Source organism: Myotis yumanensis, unplaced genomic scaffold (genome assembly GCF_028538775.1).
Source record: "Myotis yumanensis isolate MYYU_CA2020_CCGP unplaced genomic scaffold, mMyoYum1.0.hap1 SCAF_2, whole genome shotgun sequence".
Classification (NCBI taxonomy): Eukaryota; Metazoa; Chordata; class Mammalia; order Chiroptera; family Vespertilionidae; genus Myotis; species Myotis yumanensis.
The window spans coordinates 173,266,613-173,283,232 of NW_027223753.1; the positions used below are offsets into that span (position 1 = coordinate 173,266,613).

At 43.6% G+C, this 16,620-nt stretch overlaps 1 protein-coding gene across 7 annotated transcripts in view; it reads left to right on the forward strand.

Annotated features, from left to right (window-relative positions):
- The window catches only part of DGKG (diacylglycerol kinase gamma), a 200,826-nt gene that overhangs the window by 142,299 nt on the left and 41,907 nt on the right, over positions 1 to 16,620 (forward strand). For all 7 annotated transcript variants that reach the window (XM_070406629.1, XM_070406632.1, XM_070406630.1 and 4 more), the window contains one exon: positions 11,752 to 11,929. In XM_070406629.1, coding sequence (XP_070262730.1) covers positions 11,752 to 11,929 — 178 coding nt within the window. The remainder of the gene's footprint in view (positions 1 to 11,751; positions 11,930 to 16,620) is intronic.

The following is a 16,620-nucleotide window of genomic DNA, read 5'->3' on the forward strand; positions in this document are numbered from 1 at the left end:
TTTATCTACGTTGGTCAGTGAGGTCATAAACTTGTTGATCCTAAGAGGAATTAAGAAGGTAGAAGAATTGACTATTTTAGGAAGAGCACATAATCTAACAAGGGATCAGATAACTACCACTGTACACACATGCATGCTATATCTCAAGTTCTTAGGATCAACAAATTAATAACAACAACAGCCACTTAGAGAACACTGACCTTACAACAAATTTTGTCCCAGTACTTGCATACACCTTATTTAATCTGCATGGTGTGTATTATTCCCATTATTTACACAAGAAAACTGAGTTCCTGAAAGATAAGAAGTACTCCAAGCTCAGCTGGGTTTCAAGAGCACGTGCCTCCATAATGCTACAGCATTGCCCTTCTGCGGTCCACCTAGTTAATGAGTGTGCCTACTGAGCTGGTAGTGGGGTGCCCACTAGGACATGGCAATCAGCTCTCTGAAGCAAGGACTCTCTCTGTCTTATTCCTTCTGTATCCCAGGCCCAGCACAATGCCTGAAATGAAGAATTGCTCTATATTGATTGTAAAATTGAATCGACGTGTGAAAAATCTCATAATTAGTGTGAACACTAATAGAAATTACCACTTGACCAGCCTCAAGTGAGATATTTTTTGTTGGAAGCCACCAAAATAAAAGGGACCCACCTTGCTGCATTTGTAACACAAAGGGGGAGATGGCTGAGCCTGCAGCCTGGCACTCCAACCTCCCACGCCCATCTCGGAGCTGTTGCTGGAACCTTTGAAAGTAGCAGAGGGTGTGGGACAACTGTGAACCCAGGACAGGAAATGCCAGAGTTCTCCCACCTCTTTCCCACCAAAAGGAGTTAAGACAGTGAGTGGGCAGAGCCCATATGGCACCAAGGGTGCCAGGCGGCTAAGGGACAGGGGAGGTAATCCTAAAAGGCAGAAGAATGGGGTCTCCATTCTGAGCCCTCACTAATGGCCCGAAAGCCTACTGCCTCTGAGCCCTGCCAGTCCCTTTGGCCATTAGCCTGCTCTGTCTGCTGGAAAGTCTGACCCCTCAGAGAGCCCATTCCACCCCAAGTTAGCCTGAGCTCCCCAGACGACCAAAAAGCCTATTAATCTGCATCCAGAGCAAGAATGCCTCAACACACCAGGTTTCTCTAACTTGGGAGGGTGGAACAGTGGATAGGAAATGGCTTTGCCCTCTGTCCAACTCTGAGACAACCCACCACCATGAGCTCTCAGAAATAGCAGTTTTGTTTTGGAAACTGGCACCCGGTGCAGGTTTGCTCCTGGAAATGAATTTGGTTCCCCCCAGCTGCAATGTTCTACTTCCAGCCTCCCTGCCAACACCCCCTTCCAGCTGCCCCTCTCAAAGGCACCATTGTGCCCGCCTGGCACAGCAACAGAGGAGGGCTGAAGAGGAAGAAAACATTTTCTGCCCATGGGATGTTCTTAAGCAGGTTGTGTGTACATGGCTTCAATGCTGCATTCCTTGAACCCACACAAACCCGCCAAAACTCCATCATCCCTGTCACAGATGGCAGCCACCTTCCAGTCTCACTGGCCCACCAGAGCTCACTGTCAGAGAAAGCAGAGTGCGCAGCTGGGTGGGTAAGGCTGGTGGAAAGTTGGGGGAGGGGAGAAATCAGATGACACTTTTTTCAGAGCAACACTCTAGCCTGCCAAAGCAAAGCTGAACACAGACGCTGAATCTCTGATCTGGAAGGGGATTTAGTCCCACTTACCACTCAATAAACTCATTTTGGCACATTCTGCTAAGTGCACATCCAGCCTCCTCCTGAATACTATAAGGATAGGCAGCTTACTACTTTTCCAGATGCCTGTTCTATTGCTGGACAGCTCAGAATTTTAGAAAGTTCTTCCCAATGTTGAATAAGGATGTGTGACCCACTCATCACCAGATCCTTCCCTTGTCGGCACTTAGCACATGCTTGAAATAAGTACATAATAAGTGTTTGTGGGATATATCACTGAATTCCCCATCCACTGGACCTATGTCTACTCTCTGGTGGCACACAGAACATGCCTTCTTGCTCCTCCACATGACTGCCCTTCATAGGGCTGAAGATCTATCCTCCATGTGGTCTCGTATTGATCTTCTGAACTCAACATCCCCAGTCCCTTATATGACTCAATGGACAGACTCATCACTATCCTGACCACCCTTCTCTTGATAGACTCCATATTTCTCCAGTGTCCTCTTTAAAATGAAGAAGCAAATCCCTTGTATCTAGAATACTCCAAAAGTGACCTCTTAGGTAATAGCACACAAGATGAACAGGAGTCAGGTACATACTCTATAAGTTGAGCTGTCTTCTTGCTCTTGTCATTTGCATCTCATGCAAGAAACCTGCAGGTTCATGAAGCCTACCACAAACCTAGATAAATTTGGAAAAGAAGGACCTTCCTTAGTTTTACTGAGTCAATATTTCTTCACCTGTAAAAATGAGGCCACAAATACTAATACTGTAGGGTCGCAAGGATTAGCATATGAAGTGCCTAGTTTATAATGTTACTCAATAAATGATATATATTAATGTTACCATATAACATATGTGTGTATTAGTATTAATATCTAACTGCCATCAGCAGACATTAGCTCCTAAAATGATATAAAACAGCCCCTCTGAATGTAAGGAAGCCACTATTCTATAAGATTTACTTATATACCAGGCCAATTTTTAAAACTGTACTGGACTATCTTTCCAATAATGCTATCACCACTCACCAACACCACTCAATTTATCGCCTTTTCTTCCCTCAGGAGACACATATTATTGACAATAAAAACATTCTCTACAGTGCCTCTCTAGGGAAAATAGACATCATTGTTTGCCCTGGCTGCTTTTCTTTCACTCCCAATAAATTTCTCTATCCTGGCCATAGGCCCTGCAGATATGCAGACATCGACTTCCTTTCCCTGGTGTGCTGGAGCCGGCTTGCTTGATGGCACATCTCTTCCCAACACTGGTTTCAGTGATGTCATGTAGGTAGCTTGAAACTGGCCATAGTGAGAGCATTTACAGCAAGGAACACCACCATCAGAGCTGCTGCTTGTTCTTCTCCTTTTTTTTCTGGAGATCCTGCTGCGAAGCATTTAGCAGCACACCACTGCCTCTAGCATTGACCTGCTGTGAGCACCTTGAACACAGGAATTGTGTCCCATTTCTGTTCCATCCCCAGAGTCTAGCACAGAGTACGTAGGTTCTCCTCATCCTTGATGGATACATGTGCACTTTTGTCTTCTGTCTCTTACTGTCTCTCATATAAATTGTGCTCCATGTTCCCTATTCTTGTTACCAATTGTTCAGATGTAGATTTCCCTTAGTTGTGATCAGAGGACCACTCCTTTCAGACTTGGATTAACCTTCCATATCTCTCCCTAACCTGGACACTTAGTCCACTTTATACCATCAATATATTTATCCTGGGAAGTTATGGGGATTCATCTGAAAGGAACAAAACCTTATCAGGTCCTTTAAGGAACACCTTGGTTTCCATTTTGGGATTTCTCCACCTGTTCTTTCTTAACAAATAGTTATATTGGACATCTGATAAGGGTAAGGCATGCCAGAAACTATGGAGAATACGAAGCAGTGTAATTGACATATGGGCTCTACCCTCTGAGAGCTTACAGTCTCCTGGGAACAGGCAAATATGCATAAGACATGTCAGAATATGCATTCTCAATGAGACAAAAACAAAGCAATGAAAATTCAGAGAAGGAGCTGGAGGGGTAAGATTTAAGAGGCATAAAAGTTGATGAGCAATTTAGGCAGTGAATACAGCAGAAACAAAAGCAAGTAGGCTCAACTCTGTGGCCTATACGCAGATCAGGGTCAGCTACCATTTTCTAGAACCCAGCTAACACTCTTCCTCAGCTACTATCCTCTTTCCAAACCAAATGGAGCCTTGGTCCAGTGTACCCAGGCTTCCCAGAATCTAACTTACATTCCAGTCTGGCTGATCAATTCACAGAGAGAACATCCTTCCCACCTACCAAAACAGAAATGTCCTCACTGTAAATGAGCACTACCAGCCCATCCTTACCAGGATCCTTCAGGACCCTGGGGCTATACAGAGTGGTATACTGGTGCTTTCCCTTCACCTAATGGCTATCAGCATCCTGATCCCTCAAAAAAAGGTGGGAGCAGTGATCTGGGCCGGGTCTTTATGTCAACCACCTCTGCCCTTGAGGCTCTGACATGGAGGCCAAGCATCAAGGGAAGCCATTCTATCCTTCTGCCCATCCCCTCTCAGCCCATCAGAACCCCTATTCAAGTGTGTCCAGATGTCATCCACCTCTTCCTCAGTCTTTTCCCTCCTCCCCACTGTAATTGAAACATTATTTTCCCTAGATCTTGCCTAGCACTTTCTAACGTCCCTCTTCAAAAGATGCCCCAACCCCATTTCTCACTCACTTGGGAAAGGACTCCAGTATCATCCCCAGACCCCTGTCCTGCCACTATGTTCAGCATCTTCTCCTCCACTCCATCTACTTCCCATCCTAGGCATTCCCAACTTCCTCCTCCCTATAGGCATTCATCCAACACGTATTCATTGAGTATCTTCTCTGCCTCAAACATTCATGAAAAACCTTTTCCTCAATCATATTACCCTTTAGATCAAATCTTCTCTCTCTCTAGCTCCATTTGTCACCCAACCACATGGCGATTCTGACTCTGTTCCCTAACTACCACTCCTACTCACCTGGAGTCCCTAGTTAAACCCTAGCTCTTTGAAGAGATAGCTGTGTAATCTGGAAAGGTCAGTTACCAACTCTAGGTCTCATTGTTCTCATTTTGGTAATTAGAGATTACCGAATCTAATGTTCCATCTGGCTTTCTGTGCTTTGGCCCTCATCCAGCTGCCAAAAAATTACTTGTTACATAATCACTCAGGACCTCTTGGTTGCCAATCCAAATGAACAAAGGTCTAATTCTAGATATGCTGACTCTAATTACCTGTGTGGCTGGGGCCATTTCTTTCATCTCTTTAACTTCCATTTTTCTCAGCTACGAAATGAGGTAACTGCACTGAATGACCTTTCAAGATTCTTCAGGTCTTTGATTCCATGAGAACATATATACAGAGAAGAGAGAAGGAGAGAGATCCTTTTTGGAGAGTGGACAGGGAAGAATTCATGGAGAAGATGACATTTGTAGAGATTTGGAAGAAGGGCAGAGAAAGGGTGCCAGGGTGTCCTCAAGGGAACTGTGGTAATGGATCTAGACAGGGATCATCCTCCACTGCTTACGATCTCTATAATGGAAGATTCAGGATGACAACACCTGAATCCACTAACCAATCTGAACATCACCAAAAAATGAGACAAGCAAACTGTGCGACTCCTAATGAGATGCAATAGGAAATATACAACCCCTCTGATAAAGTATTCTTGCCAAAAGGATTCAAACCCTGAATCTGATCAGGCCTCTGGATCTAAAAGTATCAATTTAGTGAAAATAGAGGAGACAGACTGAGAATATGTTTAAAAGACACTTCAGAGATGCAATCAGAAAAATCCAGAATCTGGGGAACGCTACAGCCTACTTCTCAAAGAGTGGTCCATCCCACACACAGCATCAGTATTACCAAGGAGTTTGTAGAAATGCAGAGTCTCAGGCCCTATCTCAGACCGCCTGAATCAGAATCTGCACTTTAATAGTCCTGCAATGATTTGTACCCACATTAAAATCTCGGAAGCAGAGCTGTATAGGACAAATGACCCATTTCCTTCAATAAATATTAAAGACAAGGAGGATAAAACATGGGGAGCTTATAGATCAAAAGAAAAAAACTAAAAGACATATCAACCAAATTTAATTTGTAGACCTTTCAGACCAACCAATTATTTTTTAAAATGAGACTATGGAGGAAATTCGAACAATTACTGGATAGTTATTGATATTAGGAAATTATTGTAACTTTCTAATAGTGATAATAGTATTGGGGCAATTCTTTTTTTTTGTAAGAGTGTTATTTAAAGATACATACAGTAGTATTTATAGATTAAATGCTATAGTATCAGGGCTTTACTATAAAATAGTTTGGTATAGAGGTGGGGAAATGAACTGGGGTAGAGTTAAAACAAGATTTAAAAAGAAAGATGGGAGAGACAAATTACGATAACACAAGAAACCTAAGAAAGAAAATTTCAAGCTGAAAGGGGCAAGTACTCCCAGAGCCATTGTGGACTGGGTTACACCTTAGTCTGGGCTGGGAGAGGTCATTCCAGACAGCAGACACAACCCATCGGCAGGAGTATGAAAAAAATAAAAAATCTGCACTCTAAACCAGAGAAAATCCCTATGATGGTGGCACCGTGAATCGAGGTTAGAAGAAGGGAGAATTTCCTAGTTGCTAAAAACAGAAACAGGTCATCAAATAAATTATGGGATCTCCTTCTCTGCGGACCTTCAGAAATAGGATCCACAGAGCTGAAATGGAGGCGGCCTTGCTCAGGGGAGAGAAAGTTTAGATCCGCAGCCTTTTCAGGTCACCGAGAAGGGAAGGGGGGAGGGCTGGGGCTCAGAGAGAAGGGAGTGGGGTGGAAAAGCCCACAGCCTGACAGGGAAGCATCAATGCCCTCCCTCTCTCACGCCCTCTGCTTTCTGTCCCTTTCAGACAGCACAGACAGCTTGGCGGATCCTAGTTCTGCCCAGAATTATTGGGATTTTAGGGATTCGAAATGGGGCGGGGGGGAAGGGGGGAGGGCAGTGGATTGGGAGGGAGAGGATACATACTAATTCCTAGCGCATTTAGTGTACACATAACTGCGCCTTGGCTTCGTAACCAAGTTTCTGGTTACCTATGCACCGGCCCTCCACCAAACAAACAAACCATCCTTGGCTCGGAAAGAAACCAGAAGTGTGGGTATCGTCTGCGCAAAGGGAACCAACGTAGAACGTGGCCGACAGCTGCGGGCGGCGCAGCCAGGCCTTGAGGAGGCGGGCGCCGGCCGCTCCGGGCCTGGGTTTGGGCAGATTCCTGAACCGCTTCCAAGGGGGCTGGAGCGGGGCTGGCCTCGACGCACCCCACCCTACCCCGGCCTGCAGCGCCGCCATGGACCTGGCGCAGCGGGCCTGCACCTTGCCTCCCAGGCATTGGGAGCACGGTTGCTTGTTGGTGTGTGCGCGCTCGCTGTTCCGGACAAGAGCTTTCTGTTTCAGCCCCAAACTGATCTATAAATACCTGAGTTCGCTGCCGCGCAGCCTGGCCTTCGAGGGGAATCGGCTGGCACAATCCCAAGTTAAGGGATGGCTAACGGTGCGTGCTGGGACCGCCGCCCTCCTTGTGCTTCCCAACCCCCCACCTCCCACCCCCCGCCCCGGGAGCCCCCTGAGTCGGAGCAGAGGGAGGGGGACGGATGACGTCATGGAACTGTTGTAGGATTTAGCTCAGAAACCCGCCTGGGAGGCCGAGGGCCTGTGTTCCATTTAAGCCAACAGTGTACCACTGTTGGCTCCACTTTCCTAAATGCTTTCCACCTTTCCAGAGACCTAAGCGGGCCTGGGGTTCTGAAGGAAATCAGTGTGTGATGTCTAGTTCAAGAACCCCGAGGACTGGGCATGCAGATATATATGGGTGTCAAGGCTTTGACTAGCATGGGTCCGGCCACAGAGTCATTAGAATGCTACCAGCAGGGTTTCAGGTAGTGGGAGAATGATTTCAGGCCGAAATATGCCTCATGGCACAGGCAATACTACTAACTGTAATAATAATGCAAAGGATTAGAGGGAATGTTACTGCCTTCCAGAGACTAATCAACCCCTAAAGTAGATATTTATTCCCCCCATCCCACCCCCATTTTACAAATGACAAATTAAAACCCAAAGAGGGTAAGGAACCACTGCAGGACCATGCAGCTGGCCAGTGAAGGAACTAAGATTTAAACCCATATCTCTCAATCTCCAAGCCCAGGCAACCTCTTTCCAACATTGCATTGCCTTTTGGCTTTCAAATAGGTACATTCCAAGGGTGGGGGTATCTACTGTCCAATAGTCCCCAGGCTCCTCCCACCTCCTCTATTTTCAAGGAGATAATGGGGGAAGGGGACAATTTTTCAGAAAGCAGAGTGAGGACTGTTTGCTCTTCCAGAGAGAGGTTAACTTAACCAAATTAAAGCTAACACTCCTAGCTCCTTACGACTGGAGATGGAAGGGACAGGGTACACTTAAAACTGCAACAGGGAAGAAAGGTGACTTTGTGGAATCTATTTCCCAAGAACTGTGCTGTGCTAATGGTAAATATTTTTTTTTTACAAAGCTGGCACAGAGGGAAGATATAATAATACTTATCTTCAACAATGATGTGTCATGACTGCTCTAAGTACTCTACAAGACAGAGTAGTAGTGGGAAATGTCAGTTTTTTAACAACAGCTGGAAGTTTAATTTTGCTATAAGTCTAGCATCAGCAAAAGTCTCAATTTGCCTCACTGACTTTCATCTCCAAAGTATGATCTGGCATCTGACTGCTGGGGTCTGCATTCTAGCTCTGGCAGCTTGTAGAGTGGAAGTTGAGTAGTCATGAGTAAGCTCTTTACTCCTGTGAGACCTTGTCAGTTGTGGGTAGTAAATATGCCTTCTTCGTTGCACTCATGTGAGAATCCCAGGAGAGAATGTAGGTGAAGGACCAGCAAAGTGCACAAGTTTGAGCTGCAAATATTATTACTATTTCCTCTCAGAAGGGAGGGAGCATTTTGGCCAATAATGAATAAATTGAGGTGAAGTGGAAGTAACAACAACCAACAGGGAAAGTGATGGTGTTGGGTAGGATACAAGAAGACAATGCTGGGCAAAGACCTGAGCAAAGCTCATTTCAGAGAGTTTGGAGAAAAGTAAAGTCTGGCTCAGTGAGATTCTAGCCTAAATCCCTAAATAAGAATATGTGCATAAAGGATGAAATGATGGAAGACATTTCAAAATAAACTACTAACAATTCATTAATTATATTGAGAGGAAAAAGGAAAAGAGTGTAAAAAAGAATTACCCAACAGAAACATGGAGGTCTGGATTGAGCCTGTGCTTTCAGGGAACAGTACACATACACACAAAGGCAAGGGATGGGCATGTACCCAGGTCTGAATGCACAAAAGCCAGCTGAAGGTCAAGCACAGTGTTAGACAATGTTTGAAGCAAAAAAAGGGCATGGAAAGTATATGAGTTCTCTTATTCCTTTTCTGATAGGGGTTGTAGAGTGGTCAATTAGGAAATACTACTTGATCTTAGTACAACATCTTATGTTTTATTGGAAAGAACACAGAATTGAGGTCTGGAGACCAGGATACTAGTCTAGCTCCACCGGTAGTAACTTGGGTCACCACAGGCCAAGTCCCTTAACCGTGTTGGGCCTTATTTATGAAAGGAGTATGTTCTCTTGGGTCCCTCTCATCTCAAAGTTCCATGATTCCACATTGAAATTAAAAGTGGACTGTTGACAGTTCAATCCAGAGGATGCAGCTCCAATAGGACAGCCACAACCCTAGGGCTACTTAGTGCACAATGTATGGTGTGTTAAACTGACCAAAGAGAGAATGTAGTCCCTGTTTGTTTTTTGCCCCTTATATACATGTATTAATGACTTAATCCCCAAATGATAGGAAAGCTTTTGCAAAAGGTCATAGAATGAAGATTTAAAATAAATTAGATGGACTAGACTAGGCCTGGGCTGAAAGCCAGATGAAATTAATAGACATAAATGTAAAGCCCTATATCTAAGTTTGTGGGGTTTTTTTTTTTCAATATCTTTATAAGTTCAGGATAGGGAAGAGCTGGCTGAGAAGTAGGTGATGGGATCAGGGTTTGGGTGACGTAGATGACTACCCATTCAAGCTAAACTGATGCAGCCTTCATCTAGCTGCTAACAAAAGAGCTAGTGCAAATTTGACCATATGTACAAATAGGGATAATGATAATGGGAGACATGTGTTGAGCCCTTACATAGGCTTCCCACATTATCTCATTTCTAGGGTATCATAGTGCCATAGGATCCCAGCCCAAATAGTGCCATTGCCACTTGTGCCATTAGATCCTGTCATTGGTGTTGCTTTTAATGCTGGGGGCCTTACAGAGTAGGAGAGTAACAAACTGTAGTGTGTACAGATCAGGGCAACAAGGAGGGGGATGTCTGAAAACCAAGTCCTACAGGAGGGGACTGAGAGAGTTGACAGTGCTCACCCCAGAAAAGGCGCAACCAAATGGTGATGCAAGGGGGAGAAGAAGTACAGGAGTGGTTAAGAAGTGGGCCCCTACTATCTGCCATCAAATTTGTGTACTTCCATTTGTAAGTTCTATTACTTTAAGCAAGTTACTTAACTGCTGCCTCAGTTTCCCCAAATGTAAAAAGGGAGTAGTCATAGTAACCAACATATTAAGATTATTATAAAGGTAATAAATGAGATGTATATAAAAGCTCACCTGGCAGGTGGCAAAGCTTAATACATATGTGCAATGATGATGATGATTTCATCCTGCATCTGGTGAGCTGTCCTTATAGAGGAGCAACAAGGGTCATTTTATCTAGCTTCAGAAGGGGGAATAGGACTAATGGGCAGAAGCCAAGAAGAAAGAGCATCTGGTTCAACATAAAGAGACCTTTCAAATAATCAGAATTTCACAATGAAGCAAGAGCTCATACTTACCAGAGGAGCTCACTCTATTCCATTTTATAATTGGTAAAACAATTCATGGGGATAAGGAACCATAAATTAAGAGCATCAAAGAAATCAGAAGGTAAACCAATGTGAATGGCAAAAAGCCATACCTTTCTATTCCTCCTCTGTTGAGAAATCTCTAGATGTTTGGATTTGTAGATAACCTTGAAGACCATGGATTTTAGTTGCATGCTTTTGATTTTCCCTGACTCACAATAGGCAAGATGAAAAGCTTGGGCTTTGTAGTGAAATTCCCAAACTTAGAACCCCTGCTCTGTTATTTATCGGCTGTGCAACCTTAGCTCACTTCTCTGGGTCGAGTTTTTTCTTCTGTAAATGAAGTAAACTACCCAAAATCCTGATGAACAAAAATCAAAGCTAATATATTTCTTGCTGCACTGGTAAACATTATGGCAAAATGGTCTGACTGTATCTGTATATGAGACAGGCAAATTCAAGCCTTCTGGCCTTTTGTACCTGGAGGGTAATGCAGGTGGTGGAGACTGGATATAAAAAAAAACAACTGTGCTACATCAGCAAGCACATATGCCAAAATTGCACTTAGGATACAGATGCAGAGACAGGCAAATTCTGAAAGCCTTCCAAGTCTTAAAGTCTATTTTCACAGGAGAGATAAAATAAGAGGTGGTAAATGAAACTTTTCTGTCATTGTTGAGAATCTGTGTGTTAGGTTCTGGACTCAGCGTACTATCAAATCTTCTCAATGGTTAGGGAAGGTAAGAATTGGTGATAATTAGGCTGGGCTGGAGAACAGATTTGCAATTAATTGTCTTGTAAACCATCCCTGAAGCCTATAGAACATCACTGGAGCCCTGTACTGTCTTCCCCAAAGCTGACCAAGGCTAGATCTCCCCCATCTCACTACAGTGGCCAAAAGCATTAGGGCCTGAACAACTTTGCCCAAGATTCAGCTTCTTACAGAAGCAGGCTGGTGGCTGTGGGCCAGTCACATCCTTCATAAGAGACCCCACCATACATACACACACACACACACACACACACACACACACACACAGCCTTATATTGGAGTGCACTGAGTATACTAACAGATGACCTTTTCTCTCTGCCCCTCCCCTCAGTGTGACGGGGTTGGGGTGGACCTGAGCAACATCTTCCTTGAAGGCATTGCCATTCTCAACATTCCAAGCATGTATGGTGGCACCAATCTCTGGGGAGAAACCAAGAAGAACCGGGCAGTGATCCAGGAAAGCAGAAAGGTTGTCACTGACCCCAAGGAACTGAAATTCTGCATCCAAGGTAAGTAAGGCATGAGGAAATCTGTTCTAGGTCAGTGTCCCGATGAGAGGGTATTCCGGTGGGTGGTATTCATGCTCTGGGGATATGCTGACTCATCCTCCCTGATGTTGCAAAGTTTATAACCTAATTGAGAAGAGAAATTAACAATAAGGAGCCCTTAATGACAGTCAGTAGTCAAGCTGTGGGACTCCATGAGGTCAGGAGTCAAATGCTGCTCCTATCATGGTTACAAGTGTCCTCCAATATTTATATCCAATAGTCATTCTCAACCTTGATCTCACGTCACCTGCCAGTGGCATTTGACCCAACCGATCACTCCCTCTTCCTGAAAATATGTGGCTTCTATGACTCCACATATGGTTTTCCTCCCAACTCACTGGTTACTCTTTCTCACTCTCTTTTGTTAATTCCTCATCTTCTCTCTAACCTCTTGAGGCTGAAGGGTCACCAGCCCTCTTTTCTTTTCTGTCTATACTCACTCCCTTAATGACCTCATCCAGTGGTGAGATTTTATTTAAATACCACATGAGTGCCAATGACTCAGCACGTCCAAAACGGAACTCCTAATGTCCCTCCCCCAAACCTTCTCCACCCACAGCCTTCTCCATCTCAGTTGATGATAACTGCAACCTGCCTGTTGCTGGAGCTAAAATACTTGGCATCATCCTTGACTCCCTTTTTATTGCACATCTCACATCCAATTTATCAGAAAATCTGTTAGCTTTTAGCTTTACTTTTAAAAGTAAAGAATACACCTACTTCTCACCACTGCATTCCTACCACCTTGGTGTGAGCCACCATCCTTTGTCCCTGAGATTACTGCAAATCCTCCTAACTGAATTTCCTGCATGTGCCCCTGCCCTGTAGAGTATGTCCCACCACTGCATTAGAGTATCCCTGCAAAAATATGTCAGATTATGTCACCCTCCTGCTCCAAATCCTGCAGTGACTCAGAGTAAAAGCCAAAGATCTTCCTTCATATGGCCTGGAGGGCCCCAGATGGCCTGGCCTCCCGTTACCTCTGAGACTTTATCTTCTGCTACTCTCCCCCTCTCCCTCTGGCTTCTCATGTACTGTAGGCTATTTCCATGAATGGACTATTCTTTCTGACTGGAACAACCAGTTAGTGTGCCTTAGAAGCCATCAGTTGTGCCTTCCCCTTTTAACCCATCAGGTTTCTGAGAGCACCCTTAAAACTACCTTTACCTCTACCTCTTCCTAGCCATTTCTACCAAAGAACCAATTGGAGAATTAACAGAGCTCCTGGCAGCTCTGACTCCTCTGTGGGTTGGAGGAAAGGTCCTCACTGATCCTCAGTGGTCCTCAATGGACTGGTGAGCTGGGGGAGGCATTGGCAAAGACATCACACTAGGAGGCAGGAGACTGGGTTTGAGTCCAAGTGCTGCCACTAACCCACTTTTGACATCTCTGTTTTCTTTGTTGCAAAACCTGTATCATGTGTAAAATTTTGATAGCTGAATGGATGGGGGTTGAACCAGATCATTAGTTCTTAAGCCAGGCCTGCTTGTTATAAATGAAGATTCCTGAGTAGTAGCTCAGATCTACTTAATTAATCTCTGGTTCCTGGTAATGAGCTCCCCAGATGATTCTGATAAACTGCCAGGTTTGAGAACCACTGACATAGACAAGTGTCAATAATCCAGGTCTGTCCCAAGCTATTAGTGCTAAGATTGGATGTCATCCCACCAGTAGAAGGAGACAGAGCTTGGCTAACCATCGAAGGGAAGGGTTACTTGCTTGTTTTGAACCCATCTATTAGACAACCAGATTGTTATATCCCAAGGCAAGATCATCTCCACACCTCCATCCTGTAAGAGAGGACTCAGGAATTTTTATCTGTTGCCCTCTTAAGTCCCCTTTATTTCACACAGTAAACTTTCCAATTTGTGTAAATTATTAAACTGAATAATGTGTTCCTCCTTCCTCCCTTGGCAAGGGAAGTTGTGGGTGCTAGCAGAGGGTGGGGGAAGCACTGGAGATTATACAAAGTTCCTGGAAACTTTCCTGCCCTGGTGCTCCTACCCCAACCCCCACTTAGGCATCCAGCCCCATTAGAACAGGATCAGAAGAGACTACTCCTCTCCTCAACCCAGGGGCTTTGACAAGCTCTTGCTGAACATATGTTTAGGTTAAGACTCAAGGAACATCTTCCCCTTACATATCTGACCTTACATATCTGACCATGTATCTTCCCCTTCAAGCAAGAGTAATGTGTCTGCTGATCTCTCTTGACCATCATGTACAGGAACTGTCTTCCCCAAATCCCCCTTTCCCAGAATGTGCTTTCAGAGCTAAAAATGAAGCTACTTCCTGTTCTTTGGAGGAGGTCATGAGCTAATCAGAGTAGAGGCTGAGAAGGGGCCCTGGCTTCTGGGCTTTGCAAAGACACTAACATTGAGCTTTCTTTTCAAAAAGGTCATGATCTCATGTAAGTTGAGATGTTAATGGAGAAAAGCTAAAGAGGCAACCTATTTAGTGGAAAAAAATTGGCCTAGGAGTCAAGAGACCAGGGTTCCAGTTCAGATTGCTTCTCATTAGTGTGTGACGTTGGGCAAGTCCTTTCACATTCTTGGATTTCAATTTTCATTATCTGTAAAGTAGGTGAGGCTGACAATCATATAAGTTTCTATAGATTATATGTTCTTTATGGCTCCATAAAATTAAGACATGGACAGGTTTGGTCTAGGTGGACTCCTTGAACAGAATTGTATGGCCAGTCTCTTCCTTCTTTCAGTGTGTTTTGTCCTACAGTTTATAGGCCAGCAGCTGAGAAGGCAAGGATCTCTCTCTGCAAGTTGTTCATTTTGGGGAATTCTTTACTCCTTAGTAATTTCACTGGGATTGGAGATGAGGGAGGAGTCAGGAGAGAGTACTAGGAGGAAAGGAATTTATCATAGAAAGTGTAAGAGGAAATGACAATAGAAGGGATTAGTGTCAAATATTTCTTATCATAAATCTTTCTCCTTGGAAAAGCAATCCAAGAAAGAAGGTCATTCAAGATTAGAATGGAATGAATTCTATAAAAAATTGGCTGATTAGAAAGCAATAAGGGAAACTGGGAAACACATCAAGCAGTCAAATAACCTGGGTTTACATTTACTCTTTATAGTTTTATAAACCTTAGAAAGTGACCTCACCTCCCTGAGTCTCAGCTTCTTCATCTATAAAATGGGCATAATACCACCTAGCTTTTTATGAAGATGATGAATATGTAAGTGCCTGGAACAAAGTTTAAGCTTGAATTAATATATATATATATATATATATATATATATATATATATATATATATGTGTGTGTGTGTGTGTGTGTGTTTCCCTCACCTTTAAGCCTATTACATGCTGGAGCATGCCAATGGAATTCCTGATTTTGAAGTTTTTATCATTAGCATTGCCATCTACCTGCACTATCATCAAGAAAGAGCAGAGCTCATGCCAAACTCCAGATCAGCCTTTGTTCTAGCACATTAAATTCATACCATCAATTGTACTGTACCTACTGTCTCCTTTCCTGGACCTTTTATATTCTTAGGATGGAAGATGGACATTATTCATCTTTGTATTCCCAGTGCCTGACCAGTGCAGTTGGTCTAAAAAGGTTGTTAAATAAATGAGAAGTACATAGATATTGGTTCTTTTTAGTTTTTATAACACCATAAGAATAGTGACAGAGTCTCTTATATTTGTATTTCATTTTGGCTTGTAAATAGTTTTGCATATATTAACTTAATGTAATGTAATTCTAACCAGAAAACCATGAGCAAAGACATAACCACTCCCATCCATATTCCTATTCATATTGACTGGGTTTTTCATATTGACTGGTCCAGTCTCTGAATTCCTAGAGCATTTACTTTTGCCTTCTGTCTTGACAGTACACTGATAATAGGTTGCCCTGCTCCATAGGCATGTGCATCTTCGTCATATCTTCTGCCGATACCTGGAAAACAGGGAGGATGTATTCATCTTTGGTTCCCTTCAAAGACTAACATCCTACTTGGCTCACATTGTCCCACAGAAATGTTTGTTGGAGGGAAGGGGAGAGGGAGAAGGGGTCCTGCCTTGGTCTGCCAGCAGAGTGGGCAGTAGATTCTGGAGCTGGACAGGAACAGGCACTTAGTGAAAGATCTTGGGGGGGGGGGGCGGGGTGGAAAAATAGTCTCATAAAGAGTTATATGTGAGTATTAGTGAGGCTGTGAATTTCATTTTATGAAACCATTAGAAACTCATTTGATAAGTAAGAGATGTGCTGGATATCTTCAGATAAGTAATTCAAATATAACTTAGAAGACTTGTACTTGAGAGTCAGTGTAGAATAAGGGTCTGAACATTGAACTAGAAGTTAGAAGACCCCAGGCCTTCACACCACCAACCATGCGATGCTGGTTGAATCATTGAACCTCTCCATCGAACCCTTGTTATAAAATGGAAACAATTAGAGTCTCTCTCCCTCAGCATTGTTTGAGGGTTAAATGAGATCATCCATGTAGGCTACTTAGCAGAGTGTCTGGAACAATGTGAGCACTTGATCAGTAGTAATCAGAATTATCATTAAGTGATCGGTGGAAGGTGGTAACTATTTAGTATATGATTTTTAAAAATGGACCAAATTTAGAATTTTACTGTCTTGAAATCTGCTTCAGGAATTTGGTCTAGATTCTCTTTAAATTAC